The sequence below is a fragment of the Carica papaya genome, chromosome 6 (assembly GCF_054855325.1).
Source record: "Carica papaya isolate Zhongbai chromosome 6, ASM5485532v1, whole genome shotgun sequence".
NCBI classification, from domain to species: domain Eukaryota; kingdom Viridiplantae; phylum Streptophyta; class Magnoliopsida; order Brassicales; family Caricaceae; genus Carica; species Carica papaya.
The window spans coordinates 6,969,900-6,996,864 of NC_142314.1; the positions used below are offsets into that span (position 1 = coordinate 6,969,900).

Below are 26,965 nucleotides of genomic sequence, written 5' to 3' on the forward strand. Positions count from 1 at the left end.
CAATTGTACTGTAAACTTGTTATCGTGTTAATACGCACTCAATATATTAAATTATATATCTTTTGGACAAAATTTATAATTTTTTATAAAAGTATTATTTAATCAGTCAAATAAAAAAATTCATAATTAAATACAATGGTTATAAAGTAATTTTATTAATTAATTAAAAAACTTTTCATAAAATCCACAGTTGCATTACTTATAGTTTCCTTATTAAAAAAACCGAACTAAGAACTATCTTTTATTTCCATACATGACTTACATCCATGTACTTTCATATTTATCTAAATTTTGCTCAGGAGAAGTATAATCATTCATATCCCTTCACGTCAATCCCACAAACCTCTCATTCTTTCTTATTTAATCACAATGGAAGAGCATGCCAAAATAGAAAAATCTATACTCCTTAGATTTAAAAATAATCAAATTCGAACTAATTATTTCTACCACATCAAAATAACATTTTGTCGCTGAGTTATATATCTTTTCTCCATTAAAAATAAAACTAACTAATCCCAAATCAAAAGATTGATAAACTCAAATGTCACCAATATTTGAATAATTTAGAGCTAAATTTTCCTCTCGCACTGTTACAAATATGAAATAAAAATAATTGAAAAAATTGGGTTCAACTTTCATGACAAAAATAAGAGTTGCTTTACAGCATATAGTTTCATTAAAACTGAATGACAAAAAATCAGCCCCAGATTATTTTAATAGGTGTTAGTCTTATAAGCGTACGTTGAGTTAAATTGCTGGCTATGAGTTCACAAAAGAAAGAAACATTTAGGCTTCTAAATAACAATAAAACATCAGCAATGGTTTAAATAGAGGTTCATCCGCATCTAGTGGGGCTACAAAAAGGATGGCAGAGCAAATATACTCTTCAACTCTCTCAAGCCATGAGTAAGAACAAGCCTCCAGCCTCTCCTTAGCTTACATAAAAAATGGAACCTACTTTTTTGTCAGGCAGCAAGTTTGAACAGTACGTGCTCGATGCAATGATTTACAGATTCTAGCACCAAATCAAGTCAAAACTTCTAAGAAAAATCTAATAAATAACAGAATAGCACCTTTAGAACTAACGGCTGCTTTGTTAAGAGGATGAACATGTGATCTACACGGATACAAATTCAAGGCTTCCATAACTTCATGGTACAGTCTTCACCATATGTAGCAATGAGATTTCTGTGGGGATGATGAGTGACTCCAATTACATCCTTTTCATGGACCTATGATGAGACCAAAATCCAAGATAGTCACATTGGCAAATAATAACTCTTTAACAAATTACAACAGCATCCCTTCCAGTTTCCATTCATACAGTAGAATAGGTAGAAAGATTTTTTCTGACAAGTTGTATAAACACATCCTGCAACTAAAAGTGTGGCAAGCTTTGTGTTTTTACCATATTGTCTAATCGTAGAAGGGCCAGAAACTGAAAGGTTATAAAACATTGCTGGAAGTATGTCAATCCACAAGAGGTAAACCCAAAATATTTTGAGAAAAGGAGTAGCTAGATCCAGGTTGTCTCCCTTGATTTGTGGAGGGGAAGTGCATAACAAATATAGCATGATAACCTAATTTCTTATGCTCCTAGCCTCAACCAACCAAAACTTACCGTCATCAGATGCTCTAGTTTACCAGTTTGGTGGCTGAAGCAGTACAATTTCCTGTAAAAAATTCGAAGTTACATAACTAAAAATGAATTTTCTATTGGAATCAAACATTTTTTATGGAAATCCGGTAACTGAGCTAACAAAATAACCCACATTTAGTTTTGTTTAAATTAGAGATTAATGTGATGAAAGAAATGAGGAAGACTAAAATAAAGCAAATATCCATTCTAATAAATATACGAAACAGAACTTTTAAATTGTGCAATGGCTTAGTACACCACCAGAACTCTAATTATCAGATAACAAGATAAGCAACTGCAAAGTTGATATCACCCAGGATGTTAAGTAAATGTCAGGGGGTAAACTAGAGAAGGTTCAGAAGACTAACATAAAGCAAGACTCCATCTTATCAAATTACTGAAGACATTAAGAGGCAGATCAACGTTTGTCTTCATCTGGTCAATTTGTTCCTCATGGAGAAGATTGATTGGGGATAGATATTGAGGGCCATTTGGCCAAGAAAGAGGACAAAAATACCATATTTTTTCACATCATGGTTACTCATCATAGAAGATGCAACCATAAGGAGTTAGAGATTAATGGTCCAAGTTGTCAAAGGAAATGGGAACTGAGGGAAAAGGTGGAGTTAACTTTGAGGAGCTGTATGCTGATGCCTTCTCATGGAAGCCTACTCAGGATGGTCCAGAGTCCAACGCTTTGGAAGAGCTGAAGCAGACATAGTTGGAGTTTTCTTTTTCCAAGGAAGAGATTTGAACTCATATGAGTTGTAAGGGTGACAAGGCTCCTGAGTTGAATGGTTTCAGCATGAATTTTATCCAGGAGGACTTCATGACAATATTCAAGAACTTATTGAAAGAGGTTCCTTTGTATCCAGCTTCAACACAATTTTTTTTGTCTATACCAAAAATTGTTTGAGACCTCAAACATAAGGGATTTCAAACCCGTAGCTTAGCGAGCTACATCTACAGCTCACTGCAAAGGTGCCAATTAGGAGGTTGCATAGCATCCAGGGAAGGTTGGTGGGGGGGTGTCAATATGCTTTCTTGAGGTAGACAAATCCTTGATGCTACTTTAATTTGGAACAAAGTGGTGAATAGCTTACTAAGAAGAGGTGGCACAAGGAGAATTTATAAGCTTGATATGGAGGAGGCTTACGATCATGTTTCTTGGAATTTCCTATTTTACATCCTACAGTGATTGGTTTTGGTGACAAAGGGTGCGCATACATGAGTATTTGCATTACTTCCTCTTCTTTTGCATTACTTCCTCTTTCTCCGTTGCTTTTTACAATTGTGATGGAGGCCCTTAACATACTGATTATCAGAGGAAGAGATGATCAATCATTCAGGGGTTAATGCTTAGGAAGCGGGAGGATGCAGCGGAGGTGACTCATTATTTGCTGATTAAACTTTGTTGTTCCGCAAATCTAATCGTCAAGCAAACATTAGATGTGTTTTGGTGTTTCCAAGCTGTATCCAGTGGCTTTTAAAAAAAATATAACAAGCTGTATCCAGTCTCAAGATTAATTTGGCAAAGCAAAAAGCCAGTCTCAATTGGGGATGGGCGGGACTCGGCTACTCTAGCGAGAATTTTGGGTGAAGTTCTAGCTTACCCTTGAAGTATCTGGAATCGCCCCTTGGATCTAAGTTCAAAGATGTCCTTGTATGGGATTAGAACCTAATCTGAATATAGATTCGTGAAGTGGAAAATTAGTTTTGCTCAAAAGGAGGGAGATTAATTTGATAGTAGTTTTGCTAATTTACCAATATACTATCTGTCGTTGCTGATCCTTTTGTTCAGTGGGGTGAAAAAGCTGAAATCTATTTACGTTGTTTCCTGCTGGGAGATTCTGCTGACAAAAGGAGATTTCACTTAGTAGCCTACAATGTGCTTAAACGTTTTCTCCAGAAGAGTGGTCTTGGGATCAGGTTGGTGGTTGATTTTAACAAACCTCTTCTTAGCAAGTGGCCTTGGAAATTCGTGAAGGACGATGGCGATTTTTGGGCTAGAGTGATCGAAACAAAATTTGGAACGGGTATTGTGGTCTATTCTAGATGTAGTGTGGAGCTCTGGAAGAAAAATTCCTACAGGAAAGAAGAATTTCATGGTTGCATTAGATGGAAAATCTGGGTCGAGTTAGGGGGTGAGGTTTTGGCTGGATGAATGGAGTGAAGGCAGGAAAACTGAGCAAAGTTTTTCCACAATTAATTACTTAGCTGACAATAACGAGGTAATGCTGGCGTATTTTTCTCCTGTGCTTTCAGTAATGGTATTTGCACAATGGACCTGATTAGGAATACCGAAAATTGAGAGGTTAATGAACATGCTAATTTATTTCATTTTCTTTCCAAGTGTGCAAGACACATGAGGTCTTGAACGAGCCGGTCAAATGGACCTATTGGGTAAAATTCTTACTTTCATTCGGCGAAGTATAATATAATTAGTGGGAAGTTCACATCAAAAACATATATTGGAGATTAACACCTCTAGAGTGACTCTTTTACATTGAGTGCGGCAAGGGTAGTACGTGATCATAGACAATCTGATTAAAAGGAAAAAATGAAAAGGTGCTATTTTTTGCAAGAGACAGAGTCAAGCAATCATCTTCTCCTTCAGTATCTTCTCTCTTACTGGCTATGGATGATGGTTTATGGTCCTTTGAGGATGAAATGTTGATGGTTGGTTTTGACAAAGAGGAGTTATGGGCATGGAGAGGCATGTGGGGAATAAGTGTTACAACCAGACTTTATGTCTTGCCTCCTTGACTACCTTATGGATGATTTGGAAGGAAAGAAATAAAGGACTTTCAACGCATAGGAATAACTTTTGATAGATTTAAGGAAATAAGGTTATAAACATTGGATTTTGTAACTAAATGTCATCCTCTTTATACTTCTGAGTACTTGGACTTTGGAACTTCCTGATAGATTAGTAAAGATATTTGTATATTGATTGCACCACCTATATGCCTTATAAATACTATTTTACCTTATACTCTCAGTAAAAAGAAAAAAATTATAACCATACAAGTATAAACTGTTGAAGCTGGGCTTCAGTTCAAGTGCAAAAAGTATGATGTCCAGTTGTCTCAAGATTTAATTCTTATTATTTATGAATGAAAAGAAAGTCTCTGCCAGTAGCATGAGAATGCATAAAAGGAAATTTCATCAGAAAATGAAGTATTAATACCTGTCTTCACCAACACAATATATCCATTCGCCTTTCGGAGATATACAAGCTGCAACAAAGTCTCCTTCTTCTCTTTTACCAGATGAGAAGCTCTTCACAACCTGTACCAAGGTGATCAGGCAGCACATTAAGAACAGAATGGAATTTAATGGCAGGGTATTCATTGGTCTAAAACCAGATGGGACCAGAATATAACATTTACTTTGGATACAAACCAAACCGGAAAACAGACCATATTAATTTCGGTCCGGATCAGACCCTTTTCAATCAGTTCAGTCTGGTTTGTACCGAATTAGACTGAATCCAGTTAAAATTTAACCAAATTAATATATATAATTTATTTATTAATAAATTCATAAAATCAATCATCCACATTAATATATATATTACAATTATCTCAATCAAATAATAAAACCATAATTACTTTTACATTACATTTATAATTACTATTCTCTCAAACTATACTCAAATTAAATCCATTTTGATTATTCATCCAATTCTAATTTACGTTAATCCAAAATAAATTCAACAATATAAACACAACCATAATTGTTTATATTCAGAATCATCAAAATCTAGGACTTTCATAATATTATAGTCCATAACTTACACTTTTAAAAAATTCAATTCAATTTTTCAGTCTAGATCAAAGACTGGACCAGACCAAAATTTTTGGTTTTCTGGTCCAAATTGAATGATAAACATGTAAAAGCACAAGTCCACTAACATTTGACATATCCTCAAGAGTACTACCTTGCATTGGAGATCTTTAAACTACAAATAGATAATTTCCTCATAGCACTGCCAATATCAGATGCATGTGACAAAGTCTTCTTGCTAAATGGCTCAATGTCATTGCAATCTCAAACAAATAGAACCAAACATAAAATCAGAATCAATCTAAACAGAACTTGTACATCCAACATGATTGTGGGTCCAGTGTCAGTTCTGATATAATTTGCAAAACCACAAGCCAAACACATGTCTGATTCATCACTCAAAAGTGTCAGTTATTGGTTCTTTTAAGATCTTTAACCCACAAGCACTAAATGTGGCCCTTATATGGGCTAGAAAACATATGTATTCTGACACATCAAAAACCCTAGCCAATCCCACATCACTTCCCTGTCCAAAGGTGTCAAGGATAACTTTGATTTTGGAAGATTTTAGTTCCAATTCTTCTAAGAAGTCCAAACAAAATATGCACAAGAATCTAGTATCATGTCTTGCGCCCACATGATATGAAGTCTGGTTTCTAGCTTGCATATAACAGCAAAAGAGGAAAGAAAACTTTTCTTGTAATGGGAAAAAAAGGTTCAAACAAATTCAAACCAGAGATACAAATCAATTAATATACCAAGCGAAACTGGTACATATTTAACAAAGGTATACTTCTGGAAGGATAATAGGTGTCATACTAGTGGGCCACAAACTAATTAATGTATGATATACGTAAAATAGACTTGACAGTACTCAAGACCTCAGGTGTTTGTTTTGTCTTTTCCTTCTCAAATTTAGAAAACAGTGCTCTAGAAATATAACAGAATGATAGACTAATAGAGGATAATAAATCATGGACACGGGAGATATATACCTGTCCTTGAAGTGTCATTACATATATCGATGATGTCTTGTTACATACAATGATATGATCAGTGTTCTTCGGGAAAAGATGAACAGAGTTGACTGAAGCATCACCTCCCTAATGATCAAAGATTTACGTTGAAAAGAATAATAGCAATTAGTTATGAATAAAGAAGATTTAATGCAGAACAAATGAGATAAAATTTCCATGTAAGAAGAAGATACTCGCAAAGGAGGAGGCGGCTTGAAAGTCTGTAGACAGTCTGTGGTCTTCACATCCCAGACCTATCATACAGGAAACGAAAATGTATCTCACACATAATGATTGAAAAAAAAAATTAAGTGACTAGTGGAGATAAGAAACAAACAGACGGTGAAGAATCAAAAAGTCTATGTCACTAACCTTCACAGTGCAATCACTGGAAGCAGTAATAATACGACTTCCATCACTTGTAAAGATGGCATCATTAACATAAGATGTGTGGCCACGAAATTCCTTTAACAACTTCCCAGATTTTAATCCATGGATTCTGCACCAAAAATAAGTTAGAAAATAAAAATCTTACCAAACTTCAAATGTCATCTCGTTCAAGCTGTTAGCAGGCACTAATTGGCAAATATATTTTTGGTGGTGTGAAGAATTCATTTTGTTAACCAAATTATGCAATAAGCCAAAGATAAAGCAAAACAACAGATAAGGGCAACAGTGACAGGAGAACCATGGCTGTGTCAGATTACGGAAAATATGCTACAACAAATGACAATGAACTCAATGAAACCTTGCAGTGCTGTCAAAGGATGTACTTAGTAACTGGCTTCCATCCCGAGAAAAGGCAAGACTCGTGACACCTTGAGAATGAGCACGCTCCAGACGACGCAAGCATTGACCAGTTCTTACCCGCCAAACCTGAGAACAGTATCAGAATTTAGAGGCTTCCTACACCATTATTATTTGTCAAGCATACAGGTTAAATTTAATAATATTTAACAAAAATAACTGAAAATTTTCGATTACATCAAGCAAAATTCCAGCTTAAGAAAACTAAAACTAAGAGGAGACAAAATTTTTGACAGGTCAATAGCAAATGCATTCAACCAGGGACTAAAAAAAAGCATTCAAGTTATAGTAAAAAAATCAGAAATTTACATGCATACTGCAACAAGAAAAATACATGGATAGGCAGATTTTTTAAACTGTCCTGAAGAGACCAGAATTCATTGGATGTTGTCTCATAAATAGGGTTCTCATGTTCCTCCAAACACATTCCTTAACTAATTTTTATTACCCAGCACTATATACAGGCCAAAGGAGGCCACATCAATATCTTAATTAAATATTATAATTAAGGGATGATAACAACGAGCAGATACTAAATTATTCAACCATATAAAATTAGAATATTAGTCCTAGCACATGCAGCTAACATTTACCTTGATCTTCCCATCCTGTGACCCAGATGCAAGCATTTCTGAATCTCTGCTAAAATCAACACAAAGGACAGGATCATCATGCATCATGAAAATGTCCTGTAAAATTCCGCAGTATGTCAATAATCACACAAAATGAAAGACGCCTGCTTTACTTAGAATTAAGTCACGCCAGACATGTCCTCAGTTAACAGAAATTGCTTAACTGTCTTTGCATTATTTATTTTCTTCCTCTTGCAACTTCACATCCTATCCAAGATTTTGACAACCAAAATTGCAGCACCAAAATATTTCTAATGAATAGATGGAGATCAAATTTTGCATATTAGGTGCCCAAATATATAACTAACTTCTCTATGTAACAAAAAAGAATTGGCATCAGCATCGTAAGAGGCAATTGCTTTCAAAAAATTATCTGCATGGACAATATTCGCTGAAGGATCTTTGCAGTTGAATTTACAGATATGCTGTTACGAACCACATCAGTAGACTCATGCATGATGTAGTTGCTTACATCTACATGAAGCAGCAATTATTGCTGACTGTTACAACAAAGATGCAATTACTCAAAAGAACATTGATGCATTGCACTATGCTCACACAAAGTAACAATTCTCTCATTCTTGCCAGCTTGTCTCAGCCAGCCTTAAACACCATTTTGCTTAAACCTTGCAGTCTTCTCCATAACGTTTGGCCATTGAAGAAATTTTAGATTCGGTTATGTCATGTCTTACTTGGAATTCCTTCATATATTGTAATATTATTACAGATTACAAGTAATGTGGTTGATTCTGTAGGTTGTTAATGATATGAATAATAAGGATTCTGGTTAAAAACAAAATGTAGACCCCAAAGCCCACATCCGTCAGGTAAAGTGAGATAATATCATGTTATCAACAAGAATTCCAATTAACTTAACCACCAAAATATACAAGAATATTATCAGTTTTCTCAGCCCTTTTAGTATCTAACAAGGTGATCAATCAAGGAAATAATAACTTTAAACAAAATGGATAAATTACTCACATCAGCCTGGTACTGAAGATCCTTCTTGAGCTTTCCACTTATGTGATCCCAGACCTGGAAAAGATAAAGGAGTCAAGAGCATTTAAAGATGCATATTTCCCTACCTAACACAATTTTATTTTATGCTTGAAAAACAAAAAGAAATGTTTAGTTGCTGAGATTAAGAAGATTTTCCATATATACATACATAGATACATATAATCTTCTTTCCCCTCTCTCTCTCTCCCTAGAGAGAGAAAGTCCTGGCCTAGAAGGCTTCTCTTCTTCAGTTGGCTAATTTTCTGTTCCTCTCTCTTGGAAACTGTTAGTAATTGAGAAGAAGTCTTTCAGTGTCATCCATAAAGAGGAATCTGACAATATCCTCAAGACAACAGAAAATGGGTAAGATTTTTGCTTCTCTCTCTACCTTTTCAACCTAGAATCTTTTTTATTTTTCATGGGGATGGCAGGGACCTAATGATTGAAGGGACCTATGCCCTAGCAGGGTAATCTTCAAGGGGATGGCCGGGAGGTCTAGGGGTAACTACTTTAATGGAAGAGAACTCAGGATGTAGAAGAAGAATCCTTTTTCCATAGGGCACAGAAGGTGATTGAATTTGCTTCTTGTTGGGGATCAGGTCTGTCATCTTCACCTTTGCAAAGGTATATTGGAAATAATGGCTGCCTTCAGTGATTTCTTAGCCAAGGCCCTCTTCTCCTAAGACTTTGGAGAAGTAGTCATGAACAACATACACTTTGGAGGAAGTTTGGGCTTGGGAGGGTCTACATGTAAAAAGAAGCTTTGTTAACATTATCCCATTAACTGTCTTCTGGGTCATTTGGAAAGAGAGAAATAGGAGAAGTAGTCATGAACAACATAATAAATATAGACTTTGGAGGAAGTTTGGGCTTGGAAGGGTCTACATGTAAAAAGAAGCTTTGTTAACATTATCCCATTAACTGTCTTCTGGATCATTTGGAAAGAGAGAAATAGGAGAGCTTTTGATAGTGTTCAGAGTAGTTTAAATAGATTAAAAGATAGGTGGTTACATACTTTTGGGTCAGTATTGTTAGGTCATGATATTAATAGTGATGTGCATTTTGGGATTGTCATTAACATGCTAATTTCGCTGTAAATATTTTTGTACACGGGCGGTACTCCTGATTTTGGTACCATATCAATACATTCATTACACTTTTTATTTCAAAAAATAATAATAATAGATATAGTGCAGCTTGCCCAGCCTATGAAGCTGCCTTCATCATGGAGTTGGAACTTCTTTCCAAGGCTGCAACAATCTTTATTTCTTATGCTGAAGACCTGTCACTCGTTGTGCCTGATACAAAATATATGCCTCAATCGAGTTTCAAGATTCAAAATGGTCAGAAGAGGAAAGTTGGGTCTGAAAAGAAGCGCCACTGCAGTGGGCCTCAGACCCAGCCTGTTATTCCAAGTAGTCAGTTTGGCTTCTAAATGTCTTAACTGACACTTGCAAAACCTCCACTGCTAAATTCTTAGCTAATAAGAAGCAATAGGGTGATGGGTCTGGGCTCTTCAAAAGGGCTGAGAATCCAGTGTTAAAAGACTCTGGATAGTCCAATTTAGCTAGCAAGAAGAGGATCTCTCTCAGCGAATGGGCTCTTGTTCACAGACTTCTTCATCTGATGATTGATTGTCCCTTAAAAGGTGCCTGGAGATTCCAGTTTGGAGCTGTTTCCAGTTTGGAGATTCAAGCAGTTGCAAATCTCCCTTGGGCAGTTCCTATGAGAATGAGGCTCTTCCTGAAGTTCTATATTGCCATCATCCATTTGCAGACTCCTCCCCCAACCACCTAAATGGACCCCAATCTGTTGCTTCTTTTTTCTGGGTTGGTTTTTTGAGTGATCTGATGGGCCTACCAAAATGGAGAAACACAAGCTGTGATAAATGCACATATATCACATTAGGTTAGTGGAGAAATAGTTTCCAAAAACCCAGCCTACATTGTCCCTTTGTGTGTGGAAACTCAACGACCTTCAGAATGGTGAAGAAAGCAAGCCATCAGGGTGCAGTTTGAAGGCTTTAAGGAAAAGGTGATGGAGTTGCTCAAAGTTGAAGAAAAGCAAATCAAGAACGACAGGAGCAGTGGATCCCCACTCCTAGGAAGGGAATAAATTGTAGAAATTGCCGACTAAGAGCAATTAAATGCTCTGTCAACTATAAGAAATGAGAGAGTTTTGAGGGGGACTCAGCTTGTGCCAAAGTTTTGAATTCTATTGTTTCCAATTGTAAAATCGGTGGGAAATTAATGCTATGGACATAGAGCAGTCATTAAAAGGGACTTTGCAGAAATGGGGTGGTGAGGTTACTTGTCCACAAGAAACAATCTGGAGCATGTATGACAGTGTGGCCAAAAGATTGGGGGGCAAGGCATTGGTTTGGGGCAAGGGATTGGCGTGATCAATTGGCTTTGAGTGCTACAAGGGGGATTCTGATGCTCATCAACAACTCACCAATCGGCTTCAAATCTATAGGTAGGCTGAGATACTCGAGGGAAATGGAAGCCATTTTACATCCTAAAATCTTGGCAGCTCATCAACATCAACAGCTTCCTCAAAGAAGACAATCTCAGACTTACATAGATTAATTCTAAGCCCTGAGACAACCGCAAAGCAAATCAAAATACACCTAATATTAATTATGAACTCTTCTTTGGCCAGCAAAATAGTAAGTATTATCAATGATAATAAATGGGTGATCTCCTTTCAAAAAGATCCACTACCAAACCCCTAAACATAGGATAAGACTGCCACATAGCCTTCAGAAGCATTCTGCAAGGGCATAACAAGAATAAAGAGAAACAGGGAATGGCAATCCCCTTATTTCAGACCTTTGGAAGAGGAAAAGAAATACATAGGACCCCCATTGATAAGAAGAAGAGATGCATCTCTAGATCCACGTGCACAACTTCTCACCGAAACCCACCCAGTCAAGTAAATAGAACAAGAAGACCAGAAACATGACCATAAACCTTTCCTATACCCAACTTAGACAAGGTAACTCAGCAGATTTAAGGAAATCCACCACCTCATTAGCAGTTAAAGCAACATCAAGAATTTGGCAACTTTCACAAATGCATATTGACTCTTGCAAACCACATGTCCTATAACAGGGCTCAAACAATTAGCAAAGACCTTAGCAATCTATTTGTAGATACTATCACCAAGCTAACAGTCTGAAATCTTTGACATCCATAGTTCTACCTACCTTGGGAATCAAAACAAGAAAGGTAGTTCAGGGAGCCTGCAAACTCGCTCCTCTCACAAAATCAACAAAAAGTAACAAGAAATCTTCATCACATCAACAAGAAACAAAAGGGTTTTTGAAGATAAAGAAGATAACTTTGTCAACATCAAGGATAGATGGATTTACTATTTTGGTTCTATTGTTTTAAGACACAATCTTGATAACGTGGCTGACTTGGATCTTATTGTAGATATACTAATTGACCTATAAATCTTTTGTACATGGGTCATGCCCTCTTGGCACCAACACATTAATATTATTCTACACTTTTATTTCAACAAGACATCATTATTAATATCTCCAGATGTTTCAAAATTTGAGAGATGGAGTATGTGAACCTTGTTGCATTTCTAAACTCTTCCTCAGTGATCCCAAGTAGTGATGATCTCTAAGTATGGAATCTTGCCAAGAATGACACCTTTTTCATCTAAAACTTTCTACTCTTCACAATTGTGTGGATAGCAAACTTCGGATAGTTTTTCATATAAGCTTATTTTGAAATGAAAGCATCCCACCCCCCTGTTCATATTTTCAATATGGATAACTTGCAGAAGAGTAGGCTACTTTATGACCAGTGCCTAATGTGTTTGTATTACGACAAATCCCCTAACCATCCCTTTGTATGGTGCCTAAATTTGGTATTGAAAAGAGAGAATGGTTTACTAGAATGGAGTAAAGATCTCATGGGAAAAGTGTGAGGAAAAAGATCGAGGCAAGTTAAGAAAGGTTCGAGGCATGCATTAGGTGGAAGGTTGGCATGGGGAATAGAGTCAGATTTTTGGAGGATCAATGGATGGAAGGAGGTAGTCTCAAGGATCAGTATCCTCATATTTTTGCCATAGCTCAACAGAAAGGTGCAAAATCTGTGATTCTTTCCTGGAAGTGGGAGGGGGAGAGAAGGAATGACAAGTTTTTGCTTCGAGAAATTTGAACGATTAGGAGATAGGCGGATATGAGAAGTTGTTAAATACTCTTTCTCTTGTGACTTTGAACGGTAGCAATGATAGCCCTCAGTGGAGTCTTACTAAGAACCGGTCCTTCATGGTCAAGTCTTTCTATAAGCAACTATTTAAACACGATAGCAATAGTGTTAGATTCTCAGACAGATAAATTTGGAAGGTAAGAGTTTCTCCCCATGTATCATTTTTTGTGAGGAAGGCTAGCAGCGAATGTATTTTAACAATTGACAAGCTGAGGAGATGGGGCAAGATTTTAGTGAATGTTTGTTATCTTTGCAAGAAGGCAGAGGAGAATTGCCATATATTACTCTGGCATCCAGTGGTGTATAAGCTTTGGACTATGGTTTACCTGCAGTTAGGCATCAGTTGGATGATGACAAGATTTGTAAGAGATGAGATTTGGGCATGGAGGGGCATCAGGGGATGGAGGAAACAAGCCAACTTAATACTGGTTACCATATATTGAGTAGTGCAGAAGAAGATGAACAAAAAGGCTTTTGATGGGGGATGACGTGAATTGGTTTGATTTGCTCAAGAACATATGGTTTCAAATCCTTAATTTTTTGTTATTGGGTCATTCTCAACAGTCGATAAAAGGATTTAAGGGACCTTATTGACAAGTTGATAGACATGTAAATTTTGTTATATATGGGTTGACACCTCCTTGGTGTCCATATTAATACTAAACTTAACATTTTTTATTTCAGAAAAAATGGTGTTCAGAGGGAAGAAGTCTATGGGATTTGGCTCATAGTTTATTAGGCATCAAGTGGGTGACAAAGTGGATACAATTTAGGGAGAGTTGTTTGTATGGGTTGGTATTCCCGAACAGAAGAACGAAATAAAAGTGTTGTCTATTCATTGGTACCAAAGGGGTACCACCCATTTGCATAACAGTTTAGTAGGATAATTATTATCAGCTCCTATAAAATCCCAGCTATCAAAAGCTTTTCTTTTTATCCTCTATTCCTCATGCTATTTTCTCAAATATTTGGAGATTAAGGAACAGGTGAATCAGTATTTCCTAATTTTGCTAGCTTTAGAGATTATCAATTCCATACCTTCAAGTATTTTGTTTAAATGTCACTATGTCCTCTATAAAGATCTTAGAAAACTTAAAATATTTTGTCTGGTTCTCTTGCAATCTATGTTTGTGCATAAGTACCCCCCAGTGCCCTTGTCAATATTGCTTTCTTTTTCTCTAAATTTTTGGGTATGAAATGGTAATTTTATCTTAACTAAATCAAAAGCAAGACAAATTATTGTCTCTTAATTTTGTGGATAACATTGGGAAAAAAATTGTAAATTTTCCATTTTGGCATATTGGAAAACCTTGTTTATGAAATTTGAGTTTTAAAAAATCTACTAATTTAAAATTATTTTTAGCTTTTAAATTACCTGGAAAACACTGCAAGTATTATGTAAACACACCCTAAGTTTCCTCAATTTATTTTAAAGAAACTTTTTAAAATTGCGAGATGACTTTATAAATACCTCAATAAATCCATCAACAGAACAGGAGACAAGAAACTGCCCATCTGGCGAGAACCTAGCACATTCAGCATGGCTCTTTGTACCAAACTGTAGCAGAACAACATCAGACAGAAGATGCTCAATTTTGGAGTCAAAATAATAACACAACTATCAGAAAAAGGTACAAAGCAAAACCTGGATAAAAAGCAAAATGAGTTAAAAAGCAATATGCCGTAAGGACAAGTTTCCTTTTAGGTGGAAAGCTGCTCCACCGAAGGAAAATAATCCAAGGGATGTCGCAATTCACCTTAATGGTGTGTCCAAGAGTTGTCGGGTATGTGTCATCTACATCTTGTTTCATAGCAGCTGTTCCTCGAAATAGATCAAACTGTGTTCCTGGAGGAAGCAAACCTGAAAGACACACACTGGAATTTTCAAAGCTAGATAAGGAAAAACAGAGAAGCTTAATCAATAAGAAGAAATCACTAAAATGAGTACTTACACCTATATGTGCAGATGCATATCATTACTGATATAGTTGCCACATATGCGTATTATATTATTACTCGATATAACTGCTGGTGGATGTAATAAAATGTAAAAACCAATATTTTCTAAAAACATGAACTCGTCTACATTGTCATCCAACACATTAAAACATAGAAAATGAAGCATATTATGGAACATTAGAGAGAGATGAAGCTTTTCCAATTAACTCAATAAAAGTCCTGGACCTCTATATTGTCACCCAACAAATTAAAACATAGAAAATGAAGCATATTATAGAACATTAGAGAGAGATGAAGCTTTTCCAACAAACTCAATAAAAGTCCTGGACCAAATATTCATATTGACTGTACAATATAATTGTAAATGATAACCTTGGTGTTGCTGCCACTTTAGAGCCTGACCAATTAGAGCCATTAATCGCGAAGGTGGAACAACAGTAACTTCAGCAGCGAGAGCTGAACAAAGAAAATCTTCTTAAGTATACATGTTGATGTTAAAAGTGATGAAGGTTCATTGCAATGCACATTTTACATTAAAACTAAGCATTTTAAGACCTTAAATTTCCCCCATTTCCCATTTTCTACAGCAATGACCAAATGAATGCCTTGAGCAAGCTTTGATATTAGTGTTGAGAAAAAAAACAGAACTGAAAAATTAGATCATCCACTTTCAGCCATCTAATATATATTACTTAGTTGATATTAGGATAGAGAAATAAAGAACTGAAAAATTAGATCTTCTACTTTCAGCCATTTAATAAATATTACTTAGATTGCACAGCAGACTCAGTAATTTAACCAATAATTCTGGGAAATTCTGACAAACAGCAAATGGGTTATCTCTCTGACATTGCTGAATTTTTCTCCGAGAGAAAGAAATGACATCCTCTGCACTTCTAGAATTTTTTGCCATCATAAAATTCTCTAGCAAATGGCAAGTGCGTTACCTCTTATGTGTCAATCCGAATGCATTTGTATGCACAAACACCTGCTCGCATATTAGGTGGGACAGGCCACTTGTGGGAATATTCTCAGAATTTAATTCATTATAATAGAAATATGTTCAGTCTTTAATTCTTGATTGGGTCGAAAATCCAGTTATTATTAGTTGTACCTTTTGCTATTGATAGCATTAGATTCTGTAAATTAATTGTCAAATCTTCCTCCAAAAGGAAAGTAATTAATTGTAATTAGGTATATATTGGCTGTCTTCAGCCCTTCAAAATGCTGAAAGAAATTTCTCACTTTAGACACCAGCTAATTGGGCCCAACCATTCAACCAACAAAAATAACCCAAATAAACTTCTTAGTTGTAGTTGTCCATTTAAAAAACATTATTTTCTTCTCACAAATAATGAATTTATTGAAACTGTCAAAGAAAAGAAAAAGGCACAGAAGTAGAAGACAAAGACAGACACATACTCAAAGAAGACGATCAGAAAACATGGAGATAAACTAATTCATGAAATTAGCAAACAGACAAAAAAATTAGCAACCAGACAATCATATACAATGCCTGCTGAGAAAGTATGAAAGAAGAGTGATGAACCTTGAGCAATTTGTGCACGGCGTTTCTCTTTAGTTGAATCTCCATAAGCCTGTCAAATAAGATGCAATTAGTGGAAAGGCATATAACTTAAATGGAACCATGCTTCAAAGGCAAGTCACTGACCATGTAAAACATAACCATTCTAATAGAATTTTTGTTTAAAAATTTTCCAGATCACATGAAAAGATTTACCGATAGAGAGATAACATACTCAAATCTTAGATTACTGAGAGAAAATGTAAATGAAAGCTTATGCCACACAGCCATAGGACATGTCACCTAAAATTTTTATCTGATAGTACTCGCGGAATTATCAGGTTCAGGCCACATATGTATGCTATCAATTTCCTCAAGGTTATTGACGTGAAATATCAAGCATCACAAACTCCCCTCATAATACTTGCTACTCGCAAGTCATAAATCACAACAAGCCACATAAATTTGGCACACTTGGAATAATCAAGCCACATATAATCCCATTTTTTCCCCAATGTTACCGATACAGGAAAAATGTCAGATGCAGAGCTTCAGATAAGCTCAGATGTGCCATCAGATACCACTGATAATGATAGAATTAAATCAAAATCCATTGCAGTAAACTTTGCAATTTATTAGAAGTGTACGGAAAATGACCAATGACCAAAATGCATTACAATGAATTTCCAGTTTACAAAAGAAATGAAATACCTTTCAAGCCATAATCTGACACTAGCATGATATGGAACATAATGAAAAGAGATCAAAATACTTGATATTCAAAAACATGATATATGGATTAATTTGCCAACCAGAAATGGGATCAGATACCACATCTAAGAATGGGGATGAGATAATGAAAATTAACTAAGAGTCACACATAGAATCCCCTAAGCATCAGTGCATGGGGATTCCTTAAGCACCAAACTTAGCAATTGATTGCAGCACCAAAAGCAGGATATTGAGAAAAGTCTCAGGATAACTATTTAATAAAGATCAAACTCATGTTATTTGGGGTTTATGGGCAATGACACGTGATTTTTTCTGGGATTTACCTTCATCTATCTTGCTAAGGAATAGACCTTTTCTTAATACAAAGATCAGTAAACTTGTCCTAATAATCCTTTTTTTGAGAAGATAATTTATCAGTGTCTTTTAAAATCTCTTTCTTTCTTAATATTGATTTCTTTTCCTATGAAATAAAATTAAAGATTGATCATAAAGAAATTATAAAGGCATTTATAGTGCTTATAATTTAATAGTAATCTAACTATAACTATCAATTCTCATAGGATATTTAGAGGAATTCAAAACATAAATAAATACTATGCTACTAAATTTTTATTTTTTGAAATACTTAATGTTATTAAAATTATAATGACATAAAGAAATAACAAAACTAGAGTTGCAACACTATTCTGATACCGCCACTACTGATGTGCCCTATTCAAACCCAAAAGAAAACTAGAATTACGCACCAAGCAAGTCATCGTGGTTTCTTTTTTTCTTGATTGGGTGCAAAGGGGGAAGGGGGAGGAGCTGGGAATAAGCAAAGACAAGCATTATTTTTTAAGAACATATATCAAAGTCCAAAATAGAATGAGCAGAATTGGAACACAAACACGGCATGCAAACGGTTCTCAACATGACAATAAAGTAATGACCCACAAGCAATCACATTAAAGCTATTTGTCCAACCTCATTGGGGTCAAAGTAAGTTCTGACTAGGAGATGCTCCAGCCTCAAGTATCTTTCAGGTTGCTCCTGCTTCATAACACCCATTGCCTGAGTTTGCCTTAAAATAGCTCGTGCAGTGTCCAATTCTCGAAGTTCAATCATTTCTATAACTATCTGCAAAACTCAAGATAAAAAGAACAAGTTACAAAGTTTTAAGGTAAATTTCCAACTCAAAGGACAGAGTTGATTCTAGCCTCTCTTTTATGATCAAAGAGGAAATTTACTAGACAAAGAAAGAACAAAAAATGCAATCTAAAGGAGGATATTTTGTCAGACAGAAAGAGAGAAAAAACAGCAAAGAAATGAAAAACTAGCAAAGTGAATACAAAAATGCATCTGATCCCTTCATGTAGTAGGTAAAGGAATCCCTCCTGAAGAAACTATGTGCTCTTGCCCAAAAATTTGCCAAAGTTACCATCCTCTCCAAAATATTCGAAGTTTTACATTTAAAGAAAAAACTTCACTATAAAAGTGCATTTAAAACAAATAATAACTTACATATCTTTTTTATCTTTAAAAAAATAACTTATATATCTTTTATGCAAATAGCAACATAAATGTCTATACCTTGAAAATATAAGGTTCCTTCTCAAGGAAGCCTACAGAAAATGAGTTTGACCCAGTCATTCCAAACTAGTAAAAATAAACTCGTGCATTGGATATTTCCGGTGGCATGTCGATATACATATTTACATTAGAATGCTTATCTAGTAAACAAGAAGTTTCTCTCAAGAATCTCTTTATACAACAGTGAAGTTCTCATTTAGACAGCAATTTTTGTTTTTTTTTTCTTTTTTTTTTTTTTGAAAATGAGAAGAATAATACATTCACAAGGCAGCAATAGGTTGCCACCACAAAAAGGCATTTACAAAAGAGATCAATGAGATCGAGTAACAATGGAGATTAATTCTTACAAAGCATATATATTTTAAGTGATACTGCTCACCTGCTCATAGAGATCTTCCAATTTATTCCGGGGAAGCTTAAGTTGGGCCACTTGAGGCAATATTGCATCCCACCTGCCACTGTTGATATCAGCTACAAATGTCTCAATGCTGTCTACAGTATTCAGAGAAACCTGGCATTCATTCTGTAGAGTCTGAAATGTCTGGTGCAATGAGTTCTCTTTGCAAAATTGAAGCACTATCTTTATGACACTGAAACATTGAAAAGTAATATAAACTAAATCAGAATTTCTAATAACATGGGGACTGTTTGGTTTGGAGAAATAGTTTTATAAAGAATGGCATAATTGAAAAGTTCTTTTTTTTGAAATAAAAAGTCTAAAGTGGTATATCAATATGGGCACCAAAGGGATGCCAATCCATGTAGAAAAGAACTTACAAAACTATCAACTTATTAATTAGGTCCTCTAAATCCTCCAAACTGTGGAGAATGACCCAATAACAAAAAAAAAAAAAATCAATGATCTGAAACCATCTGTTTTTAAGTAAATCAAACTCATTCACATCATCCAACTCATCAAAAGCCTTTCTGCTCCTCTCTTTCCACACTGTCAAAAATATTGTGAGCAGTATCAAATCTGCATATTTACTCCTACTCGTGATGCCCCTTCACAACCAAATCTCATCTCTCACAATCCTGTCATCACCCAACTGATACCTAACAGCTCATAAATCATAATCCATAACTTGTACACCACCGGACACCCAGCGATACATGATTACAGCTCTCCTATGCCCTCTTGCAAAAGTAACAAGCATTCACCAAAATCTTATCCCTTCTCCTCAGCTTGTTTATTGTTAAAATACATTCTCTAATAGCCTCCCACGTAAAACATGATACTCGTGGAGGACTCTTACTTTCCAATTTTGTCTGTACAGAATTCCAACATCATTACCATCCCACTTGAACAACTGCTTGTAGAAAGACTTGACCGTGAAGAATCCGTTCTTAGTAAGATTCCAGTAAGGACTATCATTACTGCTATCCAATGTCAGTAAAGAAAGGGTGCTTAACATCTTCTCATAATCGCCTGCTTCCCAATCATTCAGGTTCCTCGAAACCAAAACTTGCTACTCCTCCCCCCTCCCCAACTTTCATGTAAAAGTTGCACATGTTTACACCTTTCTGTCGAGTTATAGCAAAAATTTGAGGATATTGATCCCTGAGGGTGCCTCCTTCCATCCATTGATCTTCCCAAAATCTGACTCTATCCCTTACCAATATTGCATCTAATGCATGTTTGGAACTTCTCCTGTACTGCTCCTATCTTTTTTCACACACTTTTATTATAAGATCTTGATGCCATTCTGGTGGACCATCCTCTCTCTTAAAATTTGACCAACCACACATATAAAATGTGATTCTTATTGATGAACAATGAAATCCCTGTCTGCTCTTCAGACAAAACATTAACAATAAATTTTTTATGGTAACATTTTGCATAGATAGCATTCCTCAAGCTTATTCATGTGAGAACCACATAGCCCACCTATACAGTATATAGGAGTTAAGAAAAGCTAAATGCTAAATACCAAAACTGCTATTCCATCAACCTTCAACTGACACCGCCTTAAGGGAACCGCACAATTCAAATGTTTAATAAACATCACTGCGGATGGAAAACCCTAACTTTGATGAATATAATGACCACTATAACAATATATTTATTAAGAAATACAAAATCAGTTAGCACCTGAAGAGACTTTCCCTATCACTAGCTTAAACTGAAAGGATAACAATAACAACGGAAAAAAGAAAACCAAACCAACTAAATTCCCGAGAACACAAAAGGAATCGACAAAAAAAAAAAAGCTGCAAAATTATGATAAACACGAGTTTCCTCTCAAATGTATAAAAGCAAAGAAGCAGCTGCAATCGCCTATAGCCAAGAGTGTTGACAATAGGCTTGGCGAAAGCAAGTAATAGATTTTCAGGGTAGAAGATGAAAATGGTAGCTGTAAGGAATAAAAGGCGATGGCAGTAGAAACTTTTTGCACAATTACTGAAAGAAAATCAAAGCATTCTGATGAAGAAAACTTACTCTCGAGCTTCGATTTCTAGCGTCATCTTAGTTCCTCCGCCGAGCTACGAGCTGCAACAGTGCAGCCAAGAGGGAGGTTGAAGTGACAATAGTTCGACAACGACGGGGGAGATTGTCTTATGACTAGTCGAGGGATGAGGGCCGTTCCGTCGAATTATCGAAGGTGTGTTAATTCACTAGTATTTATATATTTATTATATATATTATTAATATGTATATATTTATTATATATATGAATATTAATAAATCAAATTAATTTGTGTATAATTTGGGGGGGAAAAAATGAACTACAAAGTCTTCAATTGAAAACCCTCAAACTACAAAAGATAATATTGAAATTTACTCTTAAAAAGTGAATGAAGGTAATGAAAATCTTCGCTATGGATGGAAGATTTAAAGGTTTGAAGAATTTTGTTTGCAAGATGTATCGCAGTAGTTGTTTTGAATTTATGAAACAAAGCTTCAAATTATTGTTGAACTTTGGGTTGTATCATAAATTTTTGAATTTTGAGTATGAAAATTTGCAACTCAATGAGAGAATTTGGATATAAATGGGTGATTTTGTTTGAATTTGTAACTTACGATTTAAATAGAGTTTATTGTTTGTGTACAACATTATCATCGTCGTGTCAATGTATTAATCTAGAAATTACATGTAAATCGTAACTCTAATAAGTTTTGAACACATGCATTCGATAAATATAATTATATCCATAAAAGATTTATTCATACATAAATAAAAATATACTTGCAAACATTTCTTCATAATTAAATACAAAGTAAAATAAGATAAATACAAATGAAAAGGTTTCCATAATCTGTATTATGTCTTCACCCTTTAAGCTACTAGAAACTAGGAGTTTCTTCAAATAACGTTGTTAACAACACGTCTTACAACTTGATTAAGCCATGGGTAACCTTGTGCGGTCTTGCCCTTTAAGAACTGAGTTCTTTTAAGACTAGTGTTCATCGATAAAATATTTGTGCGTCCTGCATTTCTCATTACTTCCCTGCACCATGTTATCCTAAGGAGCCTTATTACAGTTTTATAAAAGGCAAAAGGGTGATTTTGAAGAATTTCAGTGACGGCTTGATTCCACGGCTTAGGCAAGGTCTTGAGCAAGAGGTAAATCTTCATACTATTTGTGAGATAATAGCCAAGATAATAGATTTCCTTCAACCTATTGTCCACTTCTTTAATGTGTGCTATGATATCATAATTTTGGGTCATGGAGTATGCTTCCAAGTCTTTGATTTTTTGTTTTGCAACTTCTTTCATTTGCCTTGCACTAACTCCCATAAGGGTGTATTTTATTCTCTTAATACGTGCCATTAAGCTTCAAATGGACTACACTCACAAAAAAAAAAAAGAGAATAACTTTAGTAATTCATCAATAATCAAAAAGTTACATAACTAACAAAAGAAAACAAAGAGCTAAACTCAATTCATAAAACTTTTGAATAAAAATATAAGATTATCATATGTTATACATTTAATAAAGCAAAAAAAAATTTATTCTTCATATAATATATATTCTTATTCGGTTTTTAACTCTAAATAAGGAATGATAATTATGAATGTTAGTCATTTTTATGGAATTTATAGAAATAAAAAATTAGTTTTATGAATTTAAAATTATTTTCTAATGAGATGGAAAATATTTTACAATTTTTTAACAAAAAAACACTTCTATAAAATTTTAAACCAAACAATATTCACAAAGCTAAAAGGAAGACCACTTAAAAAGGTCATATGTGTCGTTATACACTATACGTTGCTGGTAATAACTATTGACATTAAATGTAATTATGTTATACGTCACGTTGCTGAAGTTTTTCACTCAATTTTTTTTTCACTATATGGTTTATGATCTCTAATTTTTGTTTATATTATTTTCTTTCTGGCATATCACATGAAGTCAGGATCATAAAATCGACTTTAGAGCAAAACAATCTTAACAACTCTCCTTTCTCTTTGTAATGATGTAATTTGATGAAGTACCATTTTATTACTCTTAATGATTGAGAATTCTTTTTTGAAAGGTAACATGAATAGATACTTATGATCATCTTTTAAAATTTAAAATATTTAAAGACATAACTAAATATAACTATAGTTCTTAAATAAATAATATTGTACATGAATATAATTAATTATCTAAACTATCTGGAGAAAATAGAGTTGTATGGTGGCAAATACCCACATATTAGTTGTATCAGGATATGTTGCAACATTCAGAAAATAATGATGGTCACCCTAATTCCAATAATTACTCGACACAACTCTTGTAATAGATATCCTATATTTAACAATAGAGTAATCTTTTGTGATAAATATGGATTAATTTAATAAATTAATTATTTAATAAGCACATAAATTTAATCCTATGTTAATTATACGAGTGTCTGGTTACATTGTATCTAGTATACAAAAGCATGTTAAAGCTTAAAAAACATTAGAGCTCTTGTAGTCCATATTAGATGAGGAAGCTAAAATGTATGTGCTCGAGATCTGGAGGATGCTCATCTTTGAATAAAAGTTGCGGCATTCCTAATTTTGTCATAACAAAGGGTAGAGAGAGTATAAGTAGATCGAGCTAGGGTTTATTTACTTCGTATTTAAATGAAATTAGTAGGGTCACTATAATGGATGCATAAAATCACATGCCGTAAAAAAAAGAACAAAAACAATGATAGAAAAACAAAGGTGGTCATGTGGAAGCTTATCCAATGTTTAGGTAAATATCAGCAAAAGAATAAATATGAAATGAAAATATTAACTGTAAAAAAAAACATATTTTCTTCGTTGGATAATTAAAATTTGAAATATGAGGACTAATGAAGGATTATTTTAGTGTTTTATTTAGTCTATAATTAAAAATGAAATGAAATAGTACTTAGAAGAAAACATTCAATAATATGTACTCTTTATTAGTAGAACAACAAGGTAATTAGTAAAAATAGAACATTAACCAGTCATTCCTTGATTGATGGATACTTCTATCATTTTTCTATAATAGTGTGGGTTTGATTTGTGGGTTTTGAATTCTGTGTGTTATAGTTGAGAGATTGTATTAAGAGTATAAGAGTTGTATTATCGTTGGTATACGTATGACACTTAATTATTAAAATGTATAAATTTTTATTAAAAAATAAGATAACAATAAAATATAAACAAATAGTATTCAAAAGTTTTGATGCAAATCATAATCAAAAGCAAACCATAACAAAAAAAACATGAGATATTTTAAAAGAGTTTGAGAATAGGGAACTAACCTTGGATTAGAAGATATGACTAGCAAAGCACTGTTGTACACATGACAACACATACACGAAATTGTAAAATGAACAAGTCAATAATAAAAAGGAGAGAGTTGAAAGAAAACAAGAGTAACAATCACTATAAATAGGCAAACATAATATCGATTGATTCAAAAATGAGTACTTGAGCAATAAACATTTCTAGATTTTTGAATCTGATATGAATCCATACTAGATTTTTCAAGATATGGGCCTTGGGAAACAAGCTGCAGCACAAAGTAATTTCACAAAAAAAATCCTTTACAAGGCCTAAATAATATCATATCAATATAATAAATGATTAAAAATAATCTCAAAACTAATTAACAAATGACCACGTCATAGGAAGAATATATAAAGACATTTTTGTCAATAAAAATCTTAATGTTTTACAAACACAGCTCTAAAATTTTATGGCTATAGTAATTTATATATTTTTATTTTTAATTCTTTGAAATATAGCTTGAATTCACATGTAACATGACTTTATGTTAGCCATCTCACAATATCATTTCTTGTATATGTAACACTTCGAGCCCGAAAACTAGGCTTGGAATGATGAGATTTAATATTTTCTAATAATAAAAATGTGTAAATTTAATTTTTATTGTTTTTTCTTTGAAATATATGAATCTTAGATACCTTTGAAAATAATTTCAAAAAAAGGGGTCAAACTGAAAATAAAAGAGAATCCATTTTAAAAAAAATTAAAAAAGGAGGGGTTAACTTGCAAAAAGGAAGAAACAGATCATGTGGATGCCCAGTCAACAGCACGACGAGTCGCCGCACGTCGCATGGTAGACACATCGACACAAGCTCCACACGAGAAGCTATGCAGACAATCTACATGTCCGGTTGATCAAACGGCTCAGGGCCACTCCCACACGCGTGAACGACCTAGATTAGTTTCTCGAATAGGCTTGATCAAACGGTTCGTGTGTCTCCAATCGGATGGTTCATATTAGTTTCCTAAATGAACGCAATTGGACAGTTATCGTCGCGCCACATAGACCCACACGAATGACCTAGATTAAAAGATGAAAGGTATTTAAACCTCATTTCGGCCGATCTCCAAACCCTAGCCGCTAGGTTGACCGAAAAAGAAGATGAACACGGGACGTTGGAAGGAGCTCGGATGCCGAAGAGTGACGGTGCCACTGTGCTGAAAGTCAAACTAACACTGGTAAACATGATTTTCTTCATTTTTCTTCATTTCCGATCTTTTTTTTTTGTAAGTTTCACCATAGATCCATCAAAGAGCACCATAAGCCGAGGAAGAGAGATGCGCACCGTGACTGAAAGTTGGACCTGATTTCGATAAGTCGTCCACCTTCCTTTGGTCCTTTCCCTCCTGTAAACACTAATAACACGTTGTTTTTTCCATTTAGCAATGAAAGGAGAGAGAAAGAGAGGAGATAGGTGAAAGCCGAAGGTGGGAATCACCACGGCCAGTGGTTTCGAGGACCCACGCCGCTAGCGGCCGATTTGGGGTAAGGATGTTGGAACCCTTCTCTCTGTAACGGTTGACCGAAGGTCAACAAGGAAAATAAATAAATAATAATAATAGTAAAATAAATAAATAAAATTAAAATTAATATAATAAATATATATATAATAATAATAAATGTAATAATAATGATAATGGAAGCATGGTAGAGATAGAAACAAAATAAGGTGATATGCATGTAGGTAGATATATGTATAAACACACTTAGCAGAAACAAAAATCTAATCGTGTCGCTAAATTTAATCTATAAAGTTGACGATGGAGCTAATAAAATTATTATTGTTATTTTGATTTATCTTGCCATTTTCTTAATTTAATTTACACGTATTTTATGTATATACTTATCTTATCTTCATTTGTTTGTTTTATTTTATTTCACATAACATTATTTTACTATGATATTCCATATATTGTATTTCACCCGAATCAACCTCACTTTATTTTGTTCCACTTTATTTTGCCTTATTTGAATCTAAATTAGTTTACCTTATCTCGTCATGTTGTATTTTTAAGATACTTTATTTTACAGGCTACGTATTCTGGCACTAATATTTGTGTTCATTCATGTGTTGCAAATATTAAAGAATAAAAGGTGATATAGGCTTATCTTAGGAATATGCAAACTACAGGACAAGTTTATAAATAGAAATAAATTTTGGTAATGAGGTAAATAAAGCTATCATCGGATGTCATAAAGGGGAATAAATAGGTTGATCCCTATCATGAATACGATCCTCAGTCATACGAGGCTAGGAAGTCCTATACTGGACGAGGTTTGGGAGATTATTGGGAGATTGTCCTATCCTAGATGAGAAC

At 34.5% G+C, this 26,965-nt stretch overlaps 1 protein-coding gene across 1 annotated transcript; it reads right to left on the reverse strand.

Moving 5' to 3' along the window:
- Positions 1–799: 799 nt before the first annotated feature.
- On the reverse strand, positions 800–21,508 carry SMU1 (transducin family protein / WD-40 repeat family protein). Its single transcript, XM_088221918.1, has 16 exons — positions 21,343–21,508; positions 19,282–19,492; positions 18,297–18,449; positions 16,623–16,671; positions 15,446–15,529; positions 14,872–14,975; positions 14,586–14,672; positions 8,868–8,921; positions 7,845–7,940; positions 7,193–7,320; positions 6,817–6,943; positions 6,639–6,698; positions 6,424–6,531; positions 4,830–4,930; positions 1,622–1,673; positions 800–1,232 (listed from the first exon to the last, which is right to left on the reverse strand). Exons 1-16 carry the CDS (start codon positions 21,366–21,368, stop codon positions 1,134–1,136), a joined length of 1,539 nt encoding a protein of 512 aa, XP_088078044.1. The 5' UTR covers positions 21,369–21,508; the 3' UTR covers positions 800–1,133.
- Between the last annotated feature and the right edge of the window lie 5,457 nt (positions 21,509–26,965).

Coding starts and splice junctions, on each gene's coding strand:
- SMU1 (XM_088221918.1), bottom strand. CDS start 21,368: ATGACGCTAGAAATCGAAGCTCGAGA. Junction 19,493..21,342: donor CTAGAAATCGAAGCTCGAGA/GTAAGTTTTCTT, acceptor TCAATGTTTCAG/TGTCATAAAGATAGTGCTTC. Junction 15,530..16,622: donor CCGTGCACAAATTGCTCAAG/GTTCATCACTCT, acceptor TTCTTTGTTCAG/CTCTCGCTGCTGAAGTTACT.